Source organism: Plecotus auritus (assembly GCF_963455305.1).
Source record: "Plecotus auritus genome assembly, chromosome: 5".
NCBI lineage: Eukaryota > Metazoa > Chordata > Mammalia > Chiroptera > Vespertilionidae > Plecotus > Plecotus auritus.
The window spans coordinates 65,478,803-65,504,983 of NC_137776.1; the positions used below are offsets into that span (position 1 = coordinate 65,478,803).

Below are 26,181 nucleotides of genomic sequence, written 5' to 3' on the forward strand. Positions count from 1 at the left end.
TTAGTGATATTTATACAATAAGAGTATTAATGATATTTATGCAATAAGAGTAATAGATTATCTCTAATCCTCATAGTTACCTAGTAAGATAAGCAGTATTATCCCCATTATATAAGTGAGGCAACTGAAGACAGAGAGGTGAAATGATTCTCTAAGGTCACACAGCAAATTAGGATTAGATTTATGATTTATCTGGTTCCAAAACCAATTTCCTCCCCTCACAACCCCACCCAACTACACACACACACACGCACACGCAACACGCACCTGGTTACCTGCCTGCAGATAATTTGGATAACTTGGAGTCTGGAGTGCTATGTTAATTTGGATAACTTGGAGTCTGGAGTGCATTTCACCTCTCTGTCTACTTTTGAAAGTGACCACACTGTCTACTGATGAAACCCACATACACAGTGGAATATATGATTGAAGCACTGAGCAAATAGAGAAGAATACATTACCCTGATGAAGGATGCTGACCTTTACTGATCAGCAACCAAAAGCCAGGAACTGTGCTATTGTTTCCAACTTTTAGAACAATCTTATGAGGATAATTTTATCAGTTAGGGTCTTCTGGGAGGCAGAGACCTAAATGGAATTAGAAGTGCAGATTGATTGAGAAAATGACTATGTGAGTTTAAAGGGAACCAAGAAGGAGAGCCTTCAGACCTGCTTCAGGTCTGGCCCTGGGAAGGGAGAAGGGTAAGGAAGGAGAATGAGTAGGAGCCTCAGACTGTGATGCAGCCTTGAGACATCTCAGTCACCTAGATGTGGATCCCCGGAGAAAAGGTTGACCGTTAGAGGAGTCTCATGTTAGGGAAGATATCCCAGCTCTAGTCCGCCTGATGTGCTTCAGCATCGACAGGCAGCAGCAGCCTGGGGAGCTAGGGCCTCAGTTTGAATGCCGTGGTGGTTGCTGAAGGTGCAGCAACCCAAGTTTGTCTGCTGCCTACACTCATCATGGCAGGTTCCAACTCAAAGGGAAATCTGAGCATGTGCCTCTATGACTGCCCTGGTGAATGACATTATCCTCACTTTCTACAGGAGAAAGCTCAGTCCCTGGTTAAGAAACCTGTTGGAGGCAGGAATTAGTAAATGTGCCTCAAGATCCAATCCTAGATCTGTCTGACTCTAACTTCTGTCCACCATGCCACTCTACTTTTACACGTAGCTGTGTGATGTAGCTGAATCTCTGATCCCCAACGTGGACATGCAAGAAATAGTCTGGCCCTGGGAAGGGAGAGGGGTAAGGAAGGAGAATGAGTAGGAGCCTCAGACTGTGATGCAGCCTTGAGACATCTCAGCCATTTTCTATTTTGACCCTATCCCACTGGGCAGGCAGGATATTTATCTATGCTTGAAGCCACCCTAATCCAGAGCAGAACAAAGAGCCCAAGTCATAAGGGTGGGGTTGGTGAGGAAGTTGAAGGGAGTGAGGGGGAGCATTCCAAACTTGAAAACTATTCACCGGGTGCATGTGATCCTCAGGGAAGGATGCTCTGCTGCATCAGCCCTCATGTGGAACAGGGGATCTCTGGCAAGGCAGGGAGATACACAGCCCCTCCTCTCTGGGACACTGGCAAGGGGCTCCCTTTTCTCTCTCTCTGAGGGAGGGGAGGTGTCTTCCTCTCTTCCCCTCTTGTTGCTATTAAAGGAACTTCCTCTCTGCTTTGGTTGTACTAAAAGCACCCCCACTTTCTTTTGTTTCCAGAGGTACTTAGCAAAATCTCTCCAACCCATTTAGGCTTTTGGGAAACAAAACCCAGCAGGGGTGGGGGGGATGGAGAGGGAAATGGAGAGCTTGCAATTTCCTGCCATGACCCCTATCCTTTCCACCCCCACCCCATGCCAGACAAGGGAGAACAGATCCTGCAACCTGCTTGAATGGTAGACAAGAACAGGAGAAAATACAAAAGGAAAAACACAGATTAGTATCTCAAAACTTGTTTGCCATGTCTATCTTCACAAATGTAGAAAGCTCCACACTGTGAGGGAGGCTGGTTCTGCGAGGCCCGGGGGTGGTGCTGAGATCAGTGGGAGTTTCCAGGAGCAGGTCTGAGTGGACTTGAGAGCAGTTAGGCCTGTCTAATTTCAGTTGGCAGTGGTCACTTTGACCCACTAAGAGAAAGGCATTTCACAAGTCCACCCAAATGCAAATACTGGAAACAATAGACTGGCTTCCTAAGTAGTGAGCTCCTTATCTCTGGGGTGAGGGTGGAGTGGGCTGTGTGAACAGATGTCAGAAATAGTGTGAAAGGAATCTCTCTGGTAGGCTATCTAAGATACAGATATTGTATCTATGATTCCTGCTTGACTCTAAGACTCTGATTCTACTTTTGAAAGTGACCAGCATAGAGATATTATTGAACCCATGTGGGCTCTGGAGCCCAGGGAAGAGGAGAGTATAAGATACATCAAGTCAGATGATATCTTCATTGGTTCAGAGCATCATTCAGATCAGAAATTTCTACAGTCACGTGGTATTGGCGGGGAGCTCTCCATGCCCCAACCTGTTGCTGGTGGCAGTACAGTAGGCTTCTTGCAATGTTATGAGAAAAGGAATTTTCTGAGACTCGCATGGGAGAATAAATAATATTTATTTGCGTGGGACAGACTCCTGAGTTTCCAAGGTCCCCTCTCCCTCTGTCCCATCAAGGAATAAGTCCAGCTGTGTCCTTAGCAGAGCTAGGATTATAGCCATTGCCCAGAATGTCTACTCCATATTTGCACAGTCCAGTCCAGCATCAGGCTAGCTCAGCTTGTGTTTCCAGCTATAATCCATTACGTGTGGGGTGCACATGGCTGTGGGCCATGCAGCTTCTAGGGCTACATGGCTATGTGGGAAACATGGGTGAGTGCAAGAAAGCAGGAGCAAAGCCAGAGGAACAAGAGAGAGAGAATTCCTTTGTCTACATGCCGATTTTAACCTTCTAAGATTTCTCAGGCTTGCAGTGGTCCTACCCCCTCTAGCCAATTATCTTTGTTTTCAGGTTAGACAGACAGGCAAGTACCTTCCCTACATCACCCCGACTTCACTGCCCATGCACCCATCTTCCCCTTTGTCCAGTCTTTCCCCCAGTGGTCTGCAAGGAATGGACTGGTGGTGCCCTGGGGAGAGTAAAGTTGCAGCTTCCTGGTAAAGCTGCCTGGATGACCATGAATGTCTGGCCTTCCCTTTGTTTTCTTCCTATCATTAATATTAATAACCAGCTAGTTTCAATAGTAACAACCATGTGGGCATGTCTGAGGACATGATATCCATGTCTACATGTAGTTAAACCACACAGACTCCAAATACTTAGTCATCTCAGTTTGATGTGGCTCAACTGCAGTTAACCCTCTTGGCAAGAATTAAAATACATTCAGCAAACCTTAGTTAAGCATTAGGTTGGTACTTTACAAGGTGTGAGGGATACAATGGCATGTTCTTGCCTTCAAAGAGTATATAGACTGATAAGATTACAGTTTGTTAAGTCAACTCTTGGCAAACAATTTGGTAGGTGATACATCTCATGGATTAGAGAGTGATTTAGATCAGGGTTCCTCCACCTCAGCACTATTAATATTTTAGGCTGGATAATTTTTTGTTGGCAGTCCTGTGTGTTGTGAGATGTTCCTTGGCATTTCTGACCATTAGCAACCCTCAAGTGTGACAAATGCCCCCTAGAGGGAAAAAGTCACTCCAGATTGAGAACCACTGGGTTAGATTAATATATGTACAAGTTTGGGGTAATAATGTTATAAGAATTCTCAGTAAGTTATTCCTTGAGATTCATGTAGGTGAATTGAACTTGTTTTTTTACTAATTTGATCTTTCTTTGAGAATTAGTTTAACATTTATTCCTAATAATTACTAGAGGAAATACTTGTGTCTTATTAGGGGTAGGGGGGAGTGGTGGATGTGGTTTGGGACTTCATATGAAGATGGAGAAGCAAATGTTTGGTAAATAAATTTTTGCTGGAGCATCTTTAACAATGGGACAGAGAGGACTTGGATCAAATGGGCCTTGCAGGGTTCCTCCCTGTCCCTCTCACCTGATTTATGTTAAACTACAGTTATCTGTGATGATACTTGCCTTCCTGGAGCTGGTCTTCTATCTAAATTCCTTTTAGGCAGTTAAGGGGCAGTTTAAGGATTTAGTGTCTTAAAAATAACTAGCTTAAAATAATATCCCAAAAAGGCGTATTTTGGGGTGGCAAACTTGCTTCCCCTGTTTCCTGGGCAAGGCTTCTTCTAAAACTTTTTCAGTAAATCGTCACAGAGTAAGTATTTTAGGCTTTGTGGGCCATTTGGTCTTCTTCGCCATACTACTCAACTCTGCCTCTGTAGCAGGAAAGCCGCGTGGGCCATGTGTAAAGGAATCGGAATGTTCTGGTCAAACTCGGTTTATAGGAGCAGAAGGCAGGCTCCATGTAATCAGCCCAAAAAGTTGCCACCCTTGTTCCATCTAGGACAAAGTCCTAGTTATCTGTTTCTGTCCAAACAACTGGTTATTTATTAGTTCTAGTTTTAGCTATGGCTGTTCTAGTTTTCTATTACTGTGCAAAAATCTACCCCAAAACTTAGTGATTTCAACCAAGCACCAGGTGAGTTGGTGGGATTCAGCTGTACAGCTAACCTGGTCCCTTAGCAGGGATGACTGGAGGGCTGGGCCCAGCCAGCTCCTCTCCCTCTCTGTGTGGTTTTAGGAACTTTCCGTGGGCTCTCCTCAACAGGGATATGCGCTTCATACATGGCAGCTCCCAGGGCTCCAAGAGCAAGTATTCCGCTATCTCAAGTTCAGATACCGGGTTTAGATACTGACACAGCATCGCTTCCATGGGTTTCTGCTAGGAGTCACAGAGGCTGCCCAGGTTCAAGGAGAGGGGACACACTGTCCATCTCGACATGGAAAGTGTAAAAATATTAGTGGCCATTTTTGATCTGTCACAGACAGAAAGACGAGGTGGAAGGATGGGCTCCTGAACAGTTCTTCTCTGGAAGAGGGGGGACTTTCCTTTATGCCCATTCTGGATTCACAGAAGAAAAGGTGGGATGCAGGCAGAAATGGGCCTATGGGATTAGGACTCACAGCCCCTTTCATATAGACTTTTTTATATGAGCCAGCTGAATTTGCATTTATAATATACATCTGTACACTGTATGTTAGATTTCATTTGGCTTCTACCAGGTATTATACCCATTTTCTTTTCAGATAAATTGAAAATAGTACATTTTAAGAAGGCCAAAGTTCAGATTGCCTCAGTACTATGCGAGCTACATAATGCCTGGTGAGAAAAGCAGATAGGCAGACAATTGAATCTATAAATGAAATGTAATCCTTTAATCCTGCTTAGTTACAAGCTGGCTTTTGTTACCAGAAGCTGACCCGCAGGCTCTTTGAGCTATATGTTTTTTCGTGCGTGTAAAATGACATTGATCGCTCTCTCTGCCATAGGGGAGCTCATCTCCTCCACAGTCTTGCAAACTTCTAACATTACAGCAACCATAGTAGTTCTCATCTATCATCCTTTATTTTCCATTGCTGAATGGACTCAGATTTATTCTATTAAACATAAGAACTCCGAAGTGAATGATAGTGCCCAGTATCCTTGATCGTATTCCTATCATAGTAGTCATTTTCCATGGCCCTCTTATAGTCATTTTACTTAAATTATTTAGAACCGTATGGACTCACCCATCTATTTGAAGTGCCTTCCCCACTGGTGTGTTCATTATTACGGAGCCTCTGGATGTTCGTAGTTTAACCTTTAACTGCCTTTGAAAAAGAGAGTAATTGGTTTCAGATGTTTCCTTCAGAAACAAGGCCACGTGGGATCTTGTTTCTCTCGGTCCAGAGGAGACTGCGCTTGCTGCCAGGACTCAGCCACCCAACTTGGGTGTATGGAGTTAGGGATAGCTCACTCCCACCAGTGCCGACTTACAGCATTGGATTAATATGAACTTAAAAACATTGGATGCCTTTTCTGCAGACGATAACACTGGTTGGGCTTGTTATAATCTTTGAAGGATAAGGATGGACAGAATGGCGCAGTGTGATGAGGAAATGTGCTTGGGTACATAATGAATGTCACAGATTATTGAAGAGAGAAGCTAGAAGGGCTCAAGGTCACTAATGTTCTTTGCCTCATGTTTTCCCCAGCAAATAGTGGCAAGAATCCTGATTGTCTTCCCAATTTAGCTCATTGAAGTGGAAACTGCTAGAGCCCCATAATATTGGTAGACCTCCTCCAGAGGTGGGGAACATCCGGCCTGTGGGCCCTATAAGGCCCTCAAAATCATTTGCTCTGGCACTGCCAAGGCATTGGGGGTAAGTTAATTAAATGTTTGACCAAATATAGCAGGCTAATTTTTAAGTTGATAATTTTGTATGGCTCGTGAATGATGTTATAAATATCCAAATGGCCCTCAGCAGAAAAAAGGTTCCCACCCCTGTAACCTTGGAAAATCCCTTTAACTCACAGTCCAGTTTCCTATTACTAGTTGACTCAGGACTTAAAAAGCATTAGTAATATAAAGAATGTAGTTTTGAGCCCTAGCTGGTTTTGCTCAGTGGGTAGAGCGTCAGCCTGCGGACTGAAGGGTCCTGGGTTCGATTCTGGTCAAGGGCACATGCCTGGGTTGTGGGCTTGATCCCCAGTGGGGGGCATGCAGGAGGCAGCCAATCAATGATTCTCCCTCATCATTGATGTTTCTATCCCTCCCCTCTCCCTTCCTCTCTGAAATCAATAAAAATATATTTTAAAAAAAGAATGTAGTTTTGATATGAAAGAAACACTGGTTGGCTATTTTGTAATCAGCATTACATGTTGACCATTCAGCCATTTCATTTTACTGAATGATATTTGGCAGTCTTTTTTTTTCTCTCAATGGTGGCAGCAGTTTCAGGATCTTTATATTTCAATAGCAAAGAAATAAATGTATTCTCATCCCTATTCTCTCTTTCTCCACTTAGAAATAGGAAAGTTGTCCCACATGGGGTTTTACATATGTACAATAAATAAATGTAAAGCAATGCTTAGATAATGGAAGAGTTTGAATATATTTAACCTCCTAACTAGATAATATTCAGCAAGGCACCAACTTTTTTTTAAAAAGTTACAATTCAACTGCAAAAGTAACTTCTAAGATTCATAAACTTTTCATTTAAAATGTTCAGTAGCAATTTCCTAGATAAAACATATTAGAAATTATGTTAGTCTTAATGAGATTCTCCCTTTTATGCTAAAAAATATATGTGCTTCATAGTTATAAAGACTTGCCCACTCCCTCTCTATATCTTCCCTCCCAAAAGAATGTGAAAGAAATAAGTGGAACCTGCTCCAGTCCTCAATATAGGACCTAAAAAGTGTTCTGTCTTCTGTAAAAACTCGGATGACCCACCATTGCAGTTCTTCCCAGATTTTCCAGCTTTGGGCATTGATAGTCCCAAGGATCACTCATTCCCAAGCAAAGAAGACGGTTGGCTGCCATACTTCAGGTGCCCTCCCTAGGAAGGTTTGTGATGCTCTGTGAGTAGAAAGGTGGAAAGGTCATTAAGTACTTACAGTTTTTATAAAAAGACATTGCAGATCTTCATTCCCACTTTATTCAGCTTCAGTCGTTCCCATTCCTTCTTTCCTACCATTTTTGTTCTCTGAACCACTGGATGAGCTAAAGGCATGTTTTTCACTCTTGTCACTTATAAAGCTTTAGTTTTTAATTTTTCTGAAAGAGCTTATCCAGAAAAGGGTTGATTTTTTAATGGTTTGTTTCAACTCCTTTGTTCACTTCTTATGAACTTCAGTGGCCACGTTATTTCTGTCCATTTCAGCTGAAGGAAATGTCCTATTGTTATTGGGGAAGTTGATGTATCCCTCTCCCCACTGAGTGCTGGGGGTGGAGTCCTAATGATATCTCGAGAAAAAGAATTTTCTGAGACTCCCACAGGAGGATGGGTGGTTTTTATTTGTGGAATTACATCTCTGTGCTTCCCAAGTTCCATTTCCCTTACTCCAGCCCTGGAAGAAGTGTAGCTGGGGTTTTAGTAAGCTGAAAACAAAGCCACTGTCCAGAGTTTCCATTCTGTGTGTAGTCAGGTCCAGTTCAGCATCAGGCTAGTTACATTCATTAGTCCATTGTGAGTGGGGATCTACATGGCCGTGGGCCACACGGGAGAATGCCAGAGCCCCACAAGCCAGGAGTCAACTGAGAACACAAGACCAACAAAAGAGAGAAGTCCTTTGTTTAGGGGCTTAAATATCCCAAATTTCACACCCATTCTGGACCATGACCTCTTTCAGGTGTGACTGACAGCAAGCACCTTTGCTCATCCCCCCAACTTTACTGGGCATGCGTCTGTCTCCCCCTTGTCCTGTCCCTTCCCCCAGCGATCTGCGGGGAATAGATTAGTGGCTCACTGGAAAGTGTAAATAAAGCTTTAACTTCCTGATGAAGCTGCCCAAATGACATGCCTGTAATATTTGGCCTTCCCTGTTATTAATAACTAGAGGCCTGGTGCACGAAACTCGTGCACTGGGTGGTGGTGGTGGGAGGTCCCTCAGCCTGGCCTGTGCCCTCTCGCAGTCTGGGAGCCCTTGGGGGATGTCTGACTGACGGAGGGAGCAGGCCTAAGCCGTCAGTCAGACATCCTTAGCGCTGCTGCAGAGGCGGAAGAGGCTCCCACCACCACCACCACTGTGCTCGCCAGCTGTGAGCCCAGTTCGGGGCTTCTGGCTGGGTGGCACTCCCCATGTGGGAGCGCACTGACCACCAGGGGGCGGCTCCTGCATTGAGCGTCTGCCCCCTGGTGGTCAGTTGTTCCGCCATTTGGTCGATTTGCATATCAGCCTTTTATTATATAGGACTAGTTTAATTATGACAGTATCACTGTCGTTGGATGTCAAAGGTGTTTGCTGCAGTAGTGCTTTGAAAACAGCCCAGCATTACCCTTATCTCGGGCAGTCACCGATGGCATGACATCACAGAGTGGGTAACTATTCATGGCCCGTGACTGTCACATTACTCACACCCTCTTCTGCTGAGTAGGCAGCTCTCTGAATCCATATCCCACGCTGGAGGCCTCACTACTGCACAGTAAGGAGCTAACTAGACTTGAACCTTTACATTTATGAAAAAATAGGCAAAACTGGTTCGCATAATTCATTGGGCTGCTTCTCTTTGAATTTCATGTATAATTCAATTTTTTTTCCTATTATTCTCACTTTCTAACACTGGTCTAATCATTTTCCTAAACAATTCAAAAGAAAAATTGTCACAGATATATAGCCTGTAAAATTTTTCTTTGTTGAAAATAAGTCACATGTCAGTATTTCATGCAGAAGCTGAAATTTGCTTTCCTCTGTACTTTTGAAAACCTGAAATTAGTTTCAATTCATCTTGCATCCTATAGCTGTCTTTTTTAGCATAGTTTCCTAGAAATGATTGTCTCAAACAAGCATTCATGTGCTGATGTAGACAAATTCTATGTATTAAAATGACTTGTAATTAAGTGTATGTTTAATTGTACCTGCAGCCACGACGATGTAATGTGTGGGACAGTCAAGTAGATATAAGCCTCATTCAAATAACATTCTGTAATAGGTGCTGCTTACCTACCTTTGCTCTCTGTGGGCTTTGTAATCCTGGCTGTGATAGTCCAGGCCCAGTTCAGGTGTCCCTGGAGGGTTCTTCAACTTGGAACTTTATGAAAGCAAGAAAATGACTTATTGCGACTACACATTGGGGAAAACCCACATTATAGAGTAAGGCCTATGTATTTGAATTATACAGTTGACGTAAATAAAAGTATATGAATAGCTGACGCCAAACAACATACAGTCTAGAATTTGCTACAAGCTTTAATCTGGAGTGGCTGACAGAGTGGTCCTTTGTCCCCGTGGTGGCCAGTTTCCTCTTCTTCCTATGCCATCTGTCTCAGTCTGAGTCTGTGCGTGCTCTTTGGGGTAGGGAGGTTCTTGTCCTACTCAAGGTCGCACTGCTATGCTATCACAAAGTGCAACGTTTCTATCAGAGCATTATGGACACTTCTTTTTTTTTTCTTTTCTCTAGCTTACTTTATTGTAAAAATACAGTATATAATATATGTAACATACAAAATATGTGTTAATCAATATGGACACTTCTCATATTCTGTATTTGTAAAGTAATTGTTGAAACTACATTAATGGGGGAGGGGTTTTTAATTGCAAGAGACAGAAACTCTCTTAAGTTACTTTCGTGGAAAAGGGGATTTAGTGAAGAGATATACATTCATGCAACTACAGCAACTAGCTGTTTTCCCAGTTTCTCATGGGCCATATGGTTTCTTTCTCCCATTGTGTCTTTGTTTCTCTTTATCTGTGTTATTCCTCTTACTTTTACAGATAGAATTCTTTGGCTTACTCATAATTTCCCCTCCCTCATCAGTTCAACTTTCACACGCCTCTTTGGGCCTCCTTCCAAATCCAGAACTTTAAGCTGCAGCTCCAAACATTAACTGACTCAGTCTCTTGATTGTTCAACTTAAAGTCCCAGAATGACATAGACTCTCAAGGACTTTAATACTTGTCTCTCCCACCAGACTGTATGTTTCTTGAGCATAAGGATATTATCTGTTTTCTTTGCCACTGTATACCCACAATGCCTCGAACAAAATAGTACTGAGTAAATATTTGATAAATTAATAAAACATGCAGAAAACCACTAATAAATCTACTAATAAATGTTCTTGGAGGGAAAGGTTTCCACGTGAGTTAAATTGGCTAAATCTTCTCAAACACCAGTTGATTTGGATTGAAGTCCTCTTATTCAGGGTCAAAATGTTCAGTAAAGAATAATATGATGAAAACATTCAAATAGTAAGTGTTGGGGGAGAGATCGTTTCCATGGTGACTTCTGCTTCAAGAAGCCCTCACACTAATGAGTGAGTCAGTTGACTCACCACAAACTCAAAGTCATCCAGTTGCCATTAACCTGAAATCCAGCCGCAGTATTAGTGCTGATGGCAGTAACCCTGTTTGATTCATTCTCTGAAAGGTTCTTGTTTTGTCAAAAAGAGCTAATAAAAGCAAGTGGGTGGTGGAGGAGGTGGTGGGAGAGAGAAGGTGCAGATCAAGCTGTTGGTGGCTGGTGTATGCTTTCCCTTACCTATGAAATGGCCTTTCTCTCTGCCATGGTTTTCTGACTGTCCGTCCAGGGAACCTGTGTCCTGGGTATATTCTGTCTGTGTTCCCGATCACACTGCAGTGACAGAGGGGCCACTCTGCTCCTTGGGGAAGAAGAATGCTTCTTGATTATAGGCCAGATGAAGTTGTTATGGCCTGAAACGTGGACACCACATACTTCTTGTGTGACACCCCTCCCCTCCCACAATGAAATATTCCTTGTTTTTGTCTTCTTTAAAACAATTTCACACAATGATCTTCTGTTAGCAGAAATCACTGTGATGTGATTTTTTTGTATTAATCCTAAATCTTCTTTTCATATTGTTTTATCATGAGACGGATAACATCATTTTCACCAACATTCTGAAAATTATCTAAGTAAATGTTATTCCCTTCAACATACTAGTAGTTACTTGGGGAGATGAAACATTTATTCCAATGACATGGCCATTGTACAAAACATTTTTAGAACTCCTTTTTCAGTAGCATTAATTGCTTCTTTCATATTCTGAACTAAGTTTAACTCAACTGTATAGGAAGATATGGATACAGATGGGAATACATTATCTTTTCACTATATTCTACTTATAACCCCTGTATGCTTACCTCATCTTTTTCTTCTAAATAATTAAAACTGTAAATATTTAGTGAGCACTCCCATTTTTATGTCAATGTCCAAGTTTGCACCTGGTTACCTATGCAGTTCTTCACTCAACTTTAACTTTAGAAACTGCCAGCACCGCCCCTCAGATCTGATATTTGCTGCTGGATATTAGGAATGCTGTGATCTGCATTGAGTAGAATTTTAGGTTTCATTGCCTAAAGCATGAAGTATAAATGAAATGGATTCCTCTTGCAGGAAATGTTTGATGTTATATTGGATGAAAACCAGCTGGAGGATGCGTGTGAACACCTGGGAGAGTACCTGGAGGCATACTGGCGTGCTACCCACACAACCAGTAGCACCCCTATGACCCCACTGCTTGGAAGGAATTTGGGCTCCACAGCACTCTCACCATATCCCACAGCAATTTCTGGGTTACAGGTATTGTCACTTTCCACTCGTGCTTTTACAACCCAACTTTGATTAAGATTCTATAGGGAACTTGATTGGGATGGAAACTGAGATTGTCCTTAATCTGAAGAGGGAACTATGTGTGGGCATTATATAAAAAAAAATCTCAACTATTATTTAATCACTAGAGGCCCGGTGCATGAAAATTCATGCACTGGAGGGGGGGGGGTGTCCCTCAACCCAGCCTGCCCCCTCTCACAGTCCGGGAGCCTTCAGGGGCGGGAGGAGACCTGGCAATCAGGGGAAGGCGACGCCCCCATCACACCTGTGCTGCTGCCACTGCTGGCAGCGCAAGCCTCAGGCGGCCCTGGTTACCTGCGCCTCGGGCTGGCCCTGGGCAGCTGGGGGGCTGAGGGGACTGGGGAAACCAGAGGCAGGTGCCCCGGCGTTGCCACCATCTTGTGGCTGTGGGCACTGCTATCTTTGAGGGCATGGCAGTCAATTAGCATATTTCCTCCTTATTGGCTGTGGGCACTGCCATCTTTGTGAGGGTGTGATGGTCAATTAGCATATTCCCTCTTTATTAGGTAGGATGATCTATCCCAGACAAAGTGACCCAGAAAGTGGCCCTCTCTTTAGAACTTTGCTCTCTGTTCATTTATAATGGCCTTCACTTAGGTAACTTAATCCCTCTATGCCCAGACTCTGCCAGGAAATTTAACACCTACTCCATGCAGCTGTGCGTTATTTCTCCATGTCACTTCTTAAGGATTGTACAGTAGTAAGCTAAGTCAAAGATTTGGGGACAGATGGACCTTCTGACTGCTCTTAACAAATCCTGTGCCATGGGTGGTGGGGTCCTCTGGCTTGCCCAGTCATTAGATTGTGCACACAAGTAGAACTTCTCTGTTTGGAAACAGGGACAGATTTTCTTGGGGGTATGTGGGGCCCACCTTGGTCAGTGGCTATGACAAGTGTCCTTGAGGGAAGCTGGGGACGAGCACAAGTTCTCTCTCTCCCCCATGTTCTGGTGCTGCGCACAGAGCTAGATGTGGGAGCCAGAGGGTAATGATACAAAGTGAATCCTGCCTTTCTACATCAATTATTATTTACCATTTATCAAGCAGCTGCTGGAATGTGGCCAAAGCCCCAGCTGACTGAGGAACAGGTAGTCAATTGAGCCCTCTTGCATCGTGACTAGTTCTGTAATAATGGGTTATAATGAAGTCATAATTGAAGATCGTGTAGCATTAACTCTGAGATAAATGGCACTCTCTGAAGTGCTATTATAACGGTATTGCTTTGCTACAAAATTGCATCTTTGTAAGCAGAAAAACTGCCATACAAATGAATAGCTTTTGAGGCCGGACACGAACATGGGAAATGTACTACTATAAAATATACATATATTCTGTATACAGTATATATGTATTCACCAGGACTATTTCTTGCTTTGTTTCACTGCCTGTGTGCTTATCTGAGTGTGGCATTTCCACTGACTAATTTGGGTTGGCTCCAAATTGTACATTGTGAAATGAGAAGTGGATGCATGAAGCAATATGCTTCTGTGATGTCCATAGAAATGAAATGTTGCACTTTATCTATAAAGACAGCACTCTTGATTCTCATCTCTAAGAAATCCACCTAGAGTGGTTCTCCCAGTTTCACTTGAGTTAATGCGGTGCCCTTTATCTGGTGGCCTATTTCTCCTAGTAACCATGGCATTTAATTGCTAGACCCCTGGCTGAGATTAAAGGCACAGGCTGTGACTGTTGAGTGAGTTTCCTTCTGTGTGAAGGTGAGTGTCTTTTAGAGGAAACGTATCTGGGTCTTTGGTTTTATCACGATCCTGTTTCTTAACTGAGGTGACCCACCTAAGCAGGTACTCACAACTATGATACGTGTTTTCCTATGATTTGAAGAAAAATGTTGAATAACATTTTCTGAGCCATTAAATAAATGTCTGTAGATAATTTCAATTAATGATGTTAGAGGGATTTAGTTTTTATCTGAAGATAGTTTTACATGACATTTCAGTTGAGGAAGCAAGATTTGTAAATGTATCAATTAGTTGGCTACATAATTGTTGTATACTCCTTCAGAAAGAATATTACCTTTATGTAGGGCACAGAAACAAATGCATTATTTTATGAGCACTAATCATGCTATTCTGAACTTTATTTCCCAATAGTAAAATAATCCTCATTTTTACAACAGAATTGGAGTTGTTAGGCCTCCCTAAATATATTGAGTTCCATTCAACAGTTAACTTTCAATTCTATATTTTAATAGGAAGCATAATCATGCAGCATTATATATTTAAATTCATAAACTATCAGCACTTTGACATCTTTGCATGATATGTCCCAAATAAATAAAATGAGATATTTTGAGCAGACCATTTGTGCATCAAAATTCTTCATTAAGTCAGATATCTGGCATCTTATTGTATAGATCCTACTGTTTGTACATACATTTACGTGTTCTAGGTCCGTGGTCGGCAAACTGTGGCTCACGAGCCACATGCGGCTCTTTGGCCCCTTGAGTGTGGCTCTTCCACAAAATACCATGGCCTGGGCGAGTCTATTTTGAAGAAGTGGTGTTAAAAGAAGTTAAAAAAATTTGGCTCTCAAAAGAAATTTCAGTCGTTGTACTGTTGATATTTGGCTCTGTTGACTAATGAGTTTGCCGACCACTGTGTGGCTGACCTTATTTAATCAATGAACTATCTGATATTTTTAGAGTCAGCGTGTGAGGCACAGCAACCATTCTACAGAGAACTCTCCCATTGAAAGACGAAGTCTAATGACCTCTGATGAAAATTATCACAATGAAAGGGCTCGGAAGAGCAGGAATCGCTTGTCTTCCAGTTCCCAGCATAGCCGAGATCATTATCCTCTTGTGGAAGAAGATTACCCTGACTCATACCAGGACAGTTACAAACCCCATAGGAACCGAGGATCACCTGGGGGATATAGCCATGACTCCCGACATAGGCTTTGAGTCTGCAAGAAGCAAACAAAAAAAATTCATCTGTTGACAATTTGCCATAGCACGGCTAGGATAAACCAATCATCTTAACTTGGCAAGTACAGCACAGTATTTACTGTGTTTATGGGCTGCTGTCATTTGATGCTAAATAAGGGGCAAAAAAAAAAGTACATCATGCCCTTAAGTCTAGATGGATATTAGATGCCCAATCATATAGATATTTTTAAGTGCAACATTTACATAACAGTACCTTTGTTTTCTTCATTAGATTTACTAGTAGACACATCAATTTGTAATTTAGGGTACTTATCAAGGCACATATAAAATAATTTCCCATGCTGGAAATTCCAAATGACCAGTTCCAGTTGGAACCAATTTATAAACCAATTCCTGTTGGAATTTGGGTGAATCGACTAGAAAGTCTACTTGAGCATGTGGCGATCCATTAAAAAAAAATCTGAAAAAAATACCTGATTAATGAGGAAATCAAAATACCAATAGAAGCCAAAACCAGCTATGGTATTTATTTGCTGGAAGCTAAATTTACACTTAAAGTTGGAATGTATACACATTTTAATATACATTAATGTTTCCAAAATGGCTTTTCAAACTTACCAAATATATTGATAGTGCCAAAAGAATCTCAAATTAATACAGAAATTATACAATAGTCTCATATTTTAATATTTTTTATTTCTTTCCTGGCACAGCTGTTGTTTCAAAGTGTTTTGCTTTTAGTTTAGTCACTACTGTTACTTCATTTGAAGTTGGAAAAAAAAATCTCAAAATTTCTTTTGCAGTGAGAGAGAAAAGGGAAGCCCAATCATAGCAGGTTATGTGAAATGGAAAATGGGTGTTTCCCTTTAATAAATCTGAGCACAACTACATACATCCTGGATCTGAAGTCAGGGAGAAAGGATGGGCACAGATCCTCCTGAGTGCAAAGCTAAACACCTCCAGGTGGGAATTTTTCCATCCACTTCACAAACACGGGTTCAGTATTTCCCACTAGGCACAACTGAATATTTTTCATTGCCTCACTCAGCCTCTGTCTTTGAATATCTGAATGCTCTAGCCCTTCACCAAATTCTTTATAATTATTCTAAGGATGTTACTTTTATATAGACACATTCAATTTTGATATTGAAAGATGGGTTTGTACAAAACAATTAATTGAAAATGTGAAAAACAGTGATGAATGTAAAACAGGGGTGGGCAAACTTTTTGACTCGAGGGCCACAATGGGTTCTTAAACTGGACCGGAGGGCCGGAACAAAAGCATGGATGGAGTGTTTGTGTGAACTAATATAAATTCAAAGTAAAGGAGCGGAGGGGAGAGCAAGAGAACCGGATAGAACAGCCGGATTCGGCCCGCGGGCCGTAGTTTGCCCACAGCTGATGTAAAAGCTTGCAATGAAAAGAAACTCATTCAGAACATATTTGTTCACTAAACTTACAGCATTTTTATTGCAAAGGATTATAAAGAATTTGGAGATTGAGCGGCCTTATTTCTAATCAACACTCTTCTTCACATATTAAGTCTTCACAGTTTTTCCAGTGGCTATAATTTTGGAATTGGTGACCTTCTATCTTATATTTTTAAGGAAGACTTAGATTCACTATGATCCAAGAAATTATTGAAATTGACCATTTTATACAATACGTAAATGTCTTTAGGAAAAGGCTCTTGTTTCTAAAAGTCTACAATGCATGCATTTTTCTAGAGCCCCAATTGGACCATGCATAAAAATCGTTTTGTACTGGTACATGTCATAAAACCTATTTTTTGGAAACAATAATAATTCATTTTCTATTATCTTATTCCCTCCACGAAGCCTTTCAATATTTAGGCTCTCAAAGCATGCACCAGTTAAATAAATTTCCTGGCCATGAAAATAAGTTTCATATTCTTGATTAATTAATTATACATATGTTAAACCCCATTATGACCTCCCACATTCCCTCCCCTCATGTTCACTGTGCATACTGCATTATGTTTAGCTGATAATGAGGATGCCTATAATTGTGTAAGTTATCTCAAATATTTGATACAACTAAAAGTATGGGCTCAGTAAATTCTAAAAGTTAATATGTGTTACTGGCTTATGAGGTTCTTTTGTCATCCAGTGAAGCTTACAGAACTTTCAGTTAAGACATTTAAAAGAGCTGTATCCATTATGCACTTTAGTAAACCTATAACCTGCCATTACTGAATACTTTGTTAGAGCACAGAAGAGCATTTTCTGGTAAACAAAAATATACTTATTACATGTACAGCACATATTTGCATGAGAAAGAAAACATTAGCCAAAACGTTTTTCTAGATGCTTTACTGGTTTCTTGTTTGTGTGCATTACAGTATTTAATTGCAAAGAGTGCACCAAGGTGTATGAATTTAGACTAGACAGCTGTTCAGCTTTTTCTGTAGTAGCATTAGCAATCCGGTCATTTAACTACTTTAAAATATTTACATTTTACGGCAGGTAGCTGTAACACTATTTACATATATTTCCTAGTCAGCAAGATTTTCATATTTTTTAAACTTTTAAAAATCACTTGTTTTTAAAGGCCTCTCAAAGCCCTGTTTCTAAGTCTTCCATGTCATGCTGATAAAGAGAGAGGTCCATTCAAAATCTGCACAAACCAAGATGTCACTTACCATAAAGTGTCCATATGTGTTTTGCTTTGCATTCTTACTCAAAAGCTAACCATCTTGGAAAGGGTATAATGTATATTTTCTTGATGGATATATTTAAAATTTTACTTTGCTATGGCCTATTTCCCCCCATTCCTTTTGTAATGTTTATCTTCTCCCAATGAATAAGAGATGCATTTTCCTTTTTTTTTTTTAAGCCTTAGTCTTTATTGTGTAAATGATACTAAAATACAGATATATGCTAAATGAAAAGTTTTATTTTTGCCAAGCACATCAAGCACCTTTGGAAAATACATACTCTACAAGTACTTTGTTTTTAACTGATTTCATTTGAAAATAGAAAATGATAAGCAGGAGAAAGAAGTCTTATAATGTTTTGAGGCTGTTTTAACTTGTAGTATAAACCACATATTCTGTGATTTTGGTATATGTAATTTCAGAATATGTAAATTACATATTCTGTCATTTCAGTCATTGAACATGTAACCATGTAGACTCGTGTGTCAATGTGGAAATGTAGTCCTGGTAAAAAAGGAATGCAACTTGTCAATACTGATGTTAATTCTCAAGGCTATAATATGACTTCAGTATTATACTCAACAATGTGATCTTGTTTACTCCAATATTTAAGGGAACACTTAGAAATGTTTATAAATGACTAATGATTCTCTCTTATCTTTTTACAGTTCTATTGGAAAGAAATTAAAATTATTAATTTAGACTGATAGTCTTTCCTAATAAGAGAGTCTTAATTATGTGATGATACTTCATTGCACTTAGTCCTTAAGGAAATGAATTTTTTAAATATAAAACAAATTCTGAGCAAATTATTTGTTCCCTTGAAATAATTTGTCAGTTACTTTATTTATTATTGTTGTTTGCAAAATGTATTTTTGGAATGTTAACCTCTTTTCATACCTGCATACTTGAACTTGTCTATTGTGTGGGGGCCTTAAAATTCATAATAGGAGCTAGGGCAGTGAAAGGGAGGGAGAGACGAAAATCATGCCAGTAGCTGGTTTGCAAATTTCAACGCTTTGAATGAACATATCATAAAATGTTGTTGAGACCCAGGATGTCAGTTAAGAATATTGCTAGGCAACCTTAATTTGCATGCTAGTATATTTTCTTAATTATACAATTTTATTTTGGTATTTGCTAAGAATAAAAACAATATAATTCCACTATAGAAATTGCCCTATATATTGATATTTATACTACCTCTTCTCTAGAGAAGACAAGCAGTCTTTAAAGAGAAAAATACTTTTCAATAAGTAGTGATCAAATTTATTACTATTACTGCTAACCTTGCAGCAAAGCTAAATACATAAATTGATAAAATATACCTTCCCTTTAGATTTTAAACTGTTTCCAAAATGCTCTTGTCATCCTTTCATTTCTTCCACATTAGTGGAGTTTTCTTTGAATAGGTTCACAATTTATTAGGAAGCAAGGTTAATTTAGTAAGTCATTCATCATAGGGAACAAATCAAACTGCAAGTGAATTATCTTTGTGTGCAACTTGTTATAACATCCAGCTCTAAGTCTGAAAGATAGTAGATCCAGATACTTGATGTTTAAGTGCAGCTGGTTTGTAAATTCAAATTGTGTTGGACTTTGACTTCTGTGGATACTTAGGCATTTACTGGGTAAGGATATACATTCTCTTGAACTCCTATGTCATTGAAAAAAATTATAAAATATTTCAAATAAATGGGAATGTAACCCTTATTTCTTTTCTATTTCTGCCTTTGTCTTTCATGACAATATTGCATGTCATTTTCTTTTTAATTATATAAAACTCATATTTGAATGACTATATGAATGGAAAACATTATAGGAAATTATGTAATAAAATTTGTTTTCTTAGCTCCATATACCTTTAAATATTGTTCATACTAAGTTACTTACTCAAGCTGTGTCTGTAGGTCACAGAACAGTCTTTTAAATGACAATCATGCTCATTGTCAATACAACAGCTGTCAGACAACAAGGGTAACTTCTTTGTTGTTCACTTAAACGTCAAGTTAGTCAAAATAGTAACATTGGCTTACATGGACAGACAGAGAGCTACAGCATTCAGAAATTACTTTTGAAAGGTTTCTTCTTTTCTTAAAACCTTCTCAAATGAAATACATCCTCTTACAGCAGCTATCTCTGACTGCTTATGGATGATTTAATCCCAAATGCTTCATATAATTGAGGGACATTATCAGAAGACTAAGAAATATCTCATCAGATGATCTTGACTAAGGGCTGTACCTCCCACTAACCATGCAAAAATGTATAAATAAGTGAGTAGCAATGAGTTTTGGGGAGTGGTAGTTACATATGAAACTTTCCTTTGTTTCTTTTGATGTGTGTAAAATGTGTACAGAAAATTGTAAAAAAATGTTTCTAATGAATTTAGAGTGGTTTTGGAAATATACTGATGCTTCCTCTTTGAAAATTGTAAGGAGTTAAAATGAGAACTATTTAAGAACCAAATGTAGCTGGCCTCTAGCTTTCAATACTTGGTAAGTGTTCTTGGTTATGTTTTGAACACTTAAATTTCTCAACAAATGGCTATGTCTATATTTATGTAGGGGCCACTCTTGCCCTACTTGCATGCCACTTTTAAACACTTCTAACTGAAATCAGTGTGCATCCTATATGCATAAAGGATGTATTAAAGATGCAGGATCATTAATGCTATATTGTTGCAAACTATTTTTCATATGCCTTACAATATTTTCTCGGATGTTATTAAAATGAAAGCATTTTATTGCCAAAATAAATCTATGTTGTTACTTCTCATCTGCATTAACAGTAGAAAAATAATGTAGCAAAAACCTATATTGTACAGTATAAAATTATAAAAGATATATATTTTGCCAATAATATGAAAATAGATTGAGGAGAAAGAAGCACATTTGTCATAGCACAAACTTACAACAATTCCACTGTTAAAATTGGCATTGTATTTTTAAAAGGATATAGATTTAGTTCTAAGTTTTACCAGACTTATTTCATTTATCATCTTTCTAACTTGCTGCTTAATACTTTTCCAGCAATTTGCTTCAGAGCCTTGCAATCGGTGGATGTAATTTATTATACTTTATTCCCTTCCAGAAACATATTAAATTTTATTTTGTGATAAGATTCATAGTATATTTACTGTTCTTATTTCTTCTTCAATCACAACTACAAAATGGTAACAGAGAGGTGAGCTCATAGGGCTCCTCGAATTCCGGACATGTTTGAAATGTTTTCTATTTTTCACAGTCTAAAGTCAGAATGATAAATAAAAATGTCCCAGAAACTAAGAAGTATTTAGGGATTCTTCAGTCTGTTTGTACTGAGTACTATTTTGAAACATAAGTTAAAGCCATTAGCTGTTTGTTTGTTTGTTTGTTTTTTAGGGGTGGCAGGAGGGAAAAACAGAAACTTACAAAAACCACAAATAAAAATGGCAATTGGATGTAAAAAGATGTTCCCTACTATCCTGAGGGCTGTTGATATCCCAAGCCACTGCTATATTGCCAGCTACAAAGTGGGGGGATGGGGGGTGGTGGGGGGGGGAGATTCCACCTTTGTCAGGTAATTTTTTTTCTTTCTTTAAAGTTTAGCTATTATTTTGATAATTTACCCCCTTTTATTTTTCTTATATAGGTGAATGTAGCATTCTACAAGGCATGCTGGGTAACATATACTATGCAAATGTGTACCGTGCTGCATGTTTTGATCTCCCTCTGCTCTAGTGGCTTTAAAGGAAAAAAATGTGTTGTTATTTTTGTGAACCAGAACATTTAACAAAGAAAATGCAGAGTGCATGCATATAGTATCCTAATTTCTATGGATTTGTTTTATGGAATTTCAATGTGTACAAACCAACTGCATTAATTTTTTTCTTTTATATAATAAATGAAAAAAACACTGAAACCAGCATTATACCTCTCCTTTATATTATTTCTTATAGAGAAAGCAAAAGTCTAAATATTTACCCTGAAAACACATATTCAATTAAATATGTTCTTTTATTGATTGAAAAAAAAATTTAAGAAAGGGAGAGGGAGAGAAACAGAGAAACACTGATGTGAATAAGAAACATTGATCAGTTGCCGATTGTATGCAGCTCAACTTTGCATCAAACCTGCAGGACCTGGGTATGTGCCTGACTGGAACTGAACCAGTGACCTTTTGGTGCACTAGATGACACTCAACCAACTGAGCCACACTGGCCAGGGCAACACAGATTCAATTAAATGACTATTTCCTGACTACTCTGTCAGGTGCTGTGAGTGATCATACTGTATTAGGAAAGAACTTGTAAGTTAAATGCATACACACATGAGATAGAATATTTTATAGTATATGTGTGGTATAGGATTGAATACAGTATAGGAAAATAAACTAGATAAACCGTATTGTTCACAAGAAAACCTCTAAGTAATTAATTTATTGTAGCAGTTATCAGTTATTTCCAAAGGTATTCTGTACCTGTAGAATTCCATATGGCTTATGGCTTGAATTTTGTGTGCTCAGTGTCAGTTGTCCATGTTGCAACCTGATCAGCATTTGGCTTTTCTCTAATTGCAGAGTCCAAGAAGTTGAAAAGAAATGTGTACTATGTTGATCATTATCGCTGCATTAGAATTATACAGTAATTTATTGAAGCCAAGTTATTTCACAGGCTTCATCGCATTTATTCCATCTGACTGCCCTGGGAAATAGGCAGGGCATAGATTATTAGATCCAACTTCAAACGAAGAAACCAAAGCTCATTGGAACTTTTCTCACTAAAGTACTTCTTAAAAAAATTTTTTTTAAATCCTCACCGGAGGATATGTTTATTGATTTTTACAGAGAGGAAGGGGAGAGAGAGAGAGAGAGAGAGAGAGAGAGAGAGAGAGAGAGAGAGAGAGAGAGAGAGAGACATTGATGAGAGAGAGACATTGACCGGTTGCCTCCCATATGAACCCGAATGGAGGATTGAATCTGCAACCTAGGTATGTGCTCTGACTGGGAATAGAACCTGCAATCTTTTTGGTGTACTAGACAACACTCCAACCAACCGAGCCACCTAGTTGGGCTCTCTAAAGTACTTTTATCTAAAACATATATATAGTAAATGCTTGTAAGCTGATAGTTACCTGAAGCATACAAAAGAATCCCTGGAATGCAATAAATGTTGACTGAATGAATGGCACCTCAGTTATTGAAGTACTGTATAAGGCTGCCCCACCTATCAAGACATTTCAACCAATAATCACTCCATCAACCTGGCTGTATGCCTGAAGCCACCTTTCTTATCACCAGCACATCTGCACTAATAAGATGGATTGTAGAAACATCGTGCTTGTCCTGTCATACAACATGCCGATTAGAATAGTGGCTACATTGTGGGCTCTAACTCTTACCTGGGTTCAAAGCCTAGATCTGGAAGGAACTAGCTATGAGCTTGGGGTAATCACTTAACTTCCCGGGTCTATTTCTCTGGAGTGATTTTTCTTTTGTTTATGGGTCACATTTTCCTATTCTCTGAACAAATTAAAGACCTGATTGTGGCAACATAAAACACAAATTATTTTGATAAAACAAAATCTTTGCTTTCTTGACAGAACATGTTCATAATATCTTATCAAGAGCAGACCAGTCATCTAAGAAAACTTGTCCTTTTAACAGATGAAAGGATATTAGATTTAGTATGATATTGATGTAAAGTTTATTTTTAAAAATCCTAACAAATTTATTCAATCTTATCCAGCTGATCACACATAAAATTTCTTTCCCAAGATTCCTTTTCATGAAACTTTTCTCAAAAATGCAATTCCATACCTTATATCTTCTTTTACTGAAAACACATATTATTTCCGTTCATATTAATGAAAATTCTTAACTGTTGGAAACCTTAATTTCTAATGACAACTGAAAAGTAAGTAATTAGCACTCTTTAGACTGGAAAATTTATGAATACATTTTATAACCTCTGAAAACAAAGGCTCTTTTACTGGAAAATATATATACTTTTTGTTTTGTTTTTACAGGCTTAATTCACTTTGCTTTTCTTGTATAAAATTATGTGATGACCATGGCCGGAGCCTGGGTCCTCTGCACAGAAACTCTGGTGTGGGTTTTTTACTAGACGGCCTGTGACTGTCCGATAGGGAGGCTTGTTGAATACATTCGAGGGAGATAACTGTAGGTCTTGGAGATGGCATCAAAGGTGGCCTTGGCAAAGTTGCCCGGAGTGGCGGTGCAGCTGGGGCGAGGTATAGCAGTCTTTGATACCTGCCATCAGCTGCAGCTTCTTGGGCACAGGGGCTGAGACGATACCAGTGCCCCTGGGGGTGGGGATGAGGCACATCAGCACAGAGCCTCAGGGCCGGTCACCTTGCAAGAGACGGCGTAGGATTTGCTGATCTTGTGCCCCCCATAGCCTCCCTGCACAGGGACAATAGAGAGCCTGACCAGGAGGATGGCCCCACGGATGGCAGTGGCTACTTCCTTGGGGCACTTAACACTGAGGCCGACTTGCCCACTGTAGTCCCCCATGGCCACAAATACTTTGAACGGGGTCCTCTGGTAGTGCGGGTCTGCTTTTGCACCAGCATAATCCGCAAAACCTCGTCCTTGAGGGACACCCCCAGTAAAAAGTCAATGACCTCAGATTTCTTGATGGGCAGGGAGAAGTAGATCTCCTCCAGGGACTCGATCTTCATGTCCTTGACCAGCCTGGTGACGGGGATCCACTCTTTGTCCTTGGCCTTGCCTCCACGAGCTCGTCCTGCCCAGACCCTGGTCTCAACCTGGGCCCTGGATGCGGCCGCCAAATCCTCCACGAACCCTCCGCAGCCCCCCATTCCTGGGCCCCGCCACAGCACCGCCTCATCCGCCATCCGGTGTTTCCCTTAAGAAGAAATACTGGCAAATCCATTTCATAATTTTTTAGAAACATATGCTTTCTGAACAAAGCACAACACATGTTAATTAACAAATTCAAGTTTATCTAATTTGTCTGCAATAAGAAGTCAAACGAAAACTTAAGCTTATTTAAGAATTAATGTTTCAGTATTTTATCTTATGTGGAAATGATCTAGATATTCAAAGATTTTACTTTGATTCATAATTTATTTTAATTTGTCAAAACTCTAATGTTTCAAGTTACCAAAAGATTTGGAGGAAGTAAGTAGACATGCCATAAAAGATAAATAATGCCAAAAAGTTCACCTAAAACCTACCCAATCTACATCTATTTGTTTTACTTGTTTTTAATAATTATGTGTGGGATACTTACGAAAATGTCATCGTACTAAGTTATTTTTCTTGCTGACAAGTTTGGCAACCAAGATAACATGAACTTATTTGACCAATAAACCCAAGTAGAATAAAGTATTATAACCCTAAAGACATGCCTATTTAACCACACCAAATGCAAACCAGCTTTAACATCAAATATTTTTTCAGAACACATGATTCTGAAAAGCATTAGGATTAGTTTCTATTATATTTATGAGAATCTATATATATAAAAACCTAAGCAACTGTTACGACTGGTCGACCGAACGACAGGTCCACCAGTCACTATGATATGCACTGACCACCAAGGGGCAAACGCTCAGTGCAGGAGCTGCCCCCTGGTGGTCAGTGCACTCCCACAGTCAACCTCCTACAGCCAGCCAACCTCCTGCAGTCCCTCCCCCTGGCCAGCTGGCCAACCTCCCGTGGTCCCTCCCCCTGGGCATCGGCCCCAACTGGGACTGGGAGAGAAGGCCCCGATAGGCCCCGATCACCAGCCAGGCCTCTAGTTTTTATATAAGTACTTAATTTCTTTAAACCAATTAAACAGAGATTTTTACAAACCAATTCTAGCAATATCCTCCAGAGGTAAACATACATACACATATATAAACAGATGCAACCAGAGATCTGATGGTTTCTTTTTAATATTTCAGCCCTGAGATAGGTACAATAAAGTTAAAAAAAAATCCCACTAATTTATAACAGTTGGAATAAGTTAAGTTTATTCATTCAGTTGGCTAAACCTTTTTCTTATTAATATTTGTAGTGAAGACAATTAAGATTTGTATTTTTCCTTGGCAAGGAACCTTAGAGCCAGAGCAGCAGTTTGTTCTTTAAAAAACCCTTCTTGCACCCTAGCCGGTTTGGATCAGTGGATAAAGCATTGGCCTGTGGACTGAAGGGTCTCGAGTTCGATTCTAGTCAGGGCACATGCCTGGGTTTCAGGCTCAATCCCCAATAGGGGATGTGCAGGAGGCATCTGATCAATGATTCTCTCTCATCATTGATGTTTCTATCTCTCCCTCTTCCTTCCTCTCTGAAATCAAGAAAAATATATATATATGTATATATATATATATATAAAACCCTAATA

The 26,181-nt window shown here is 39.7% G+C and overlaps 1 protein-coding gene and 1 pseudogene across 7 annotated transcripts in view; one reads left to right on the forward strand and one right to left on the reverse strand.

The window, feature by feature from the left end:
* The window catches only part of CACNB4 (calcium voltage-gated channel auxiliary subunit beta 4), a 243,023-nt gene extending 227,425 nt beyond the window's left edge, over positions 1-15,598 (forward strand). For 4 of the 6 annotated variants that reach the window (XM_080668463.1, XM_080668464.1, XM_080668466.1 and 1 more), the window contains 2 exons: positions 12,005-12,190; positions 14,903-15,598. In XM_080668463.1, the coding sequence (XP_080524589.1) occupies positions 12,005-12,190; positions 14,903-15,163 (447 nt within the window). In that variant the 3' untranslated portion in view covers positions 15,164-15,598. The remainder of the gene's footprint in view (positions 1-12,004; positions 12,191-14,902) is intronic. The other 2 variants (XM_080668467.1, XM_080668468.1) reach the window with 1 other exon arrangement.
* An 8,266-nt stretch (positions 15,599-23,864) lies between these two features.
* On the reverse strand, positions 23,865-24,685 carry LOC308248231 (small ribosomal subunit protein uS5-like; annotated as a pseudogene). Its single transcript has one exon. The product of its transcript is annotated as a small ribosomal subunit protein uS5-like (transcript).
* Between the last annotated feature and the right edge of the window lie 1,496 nt (positions 24,686-26,181).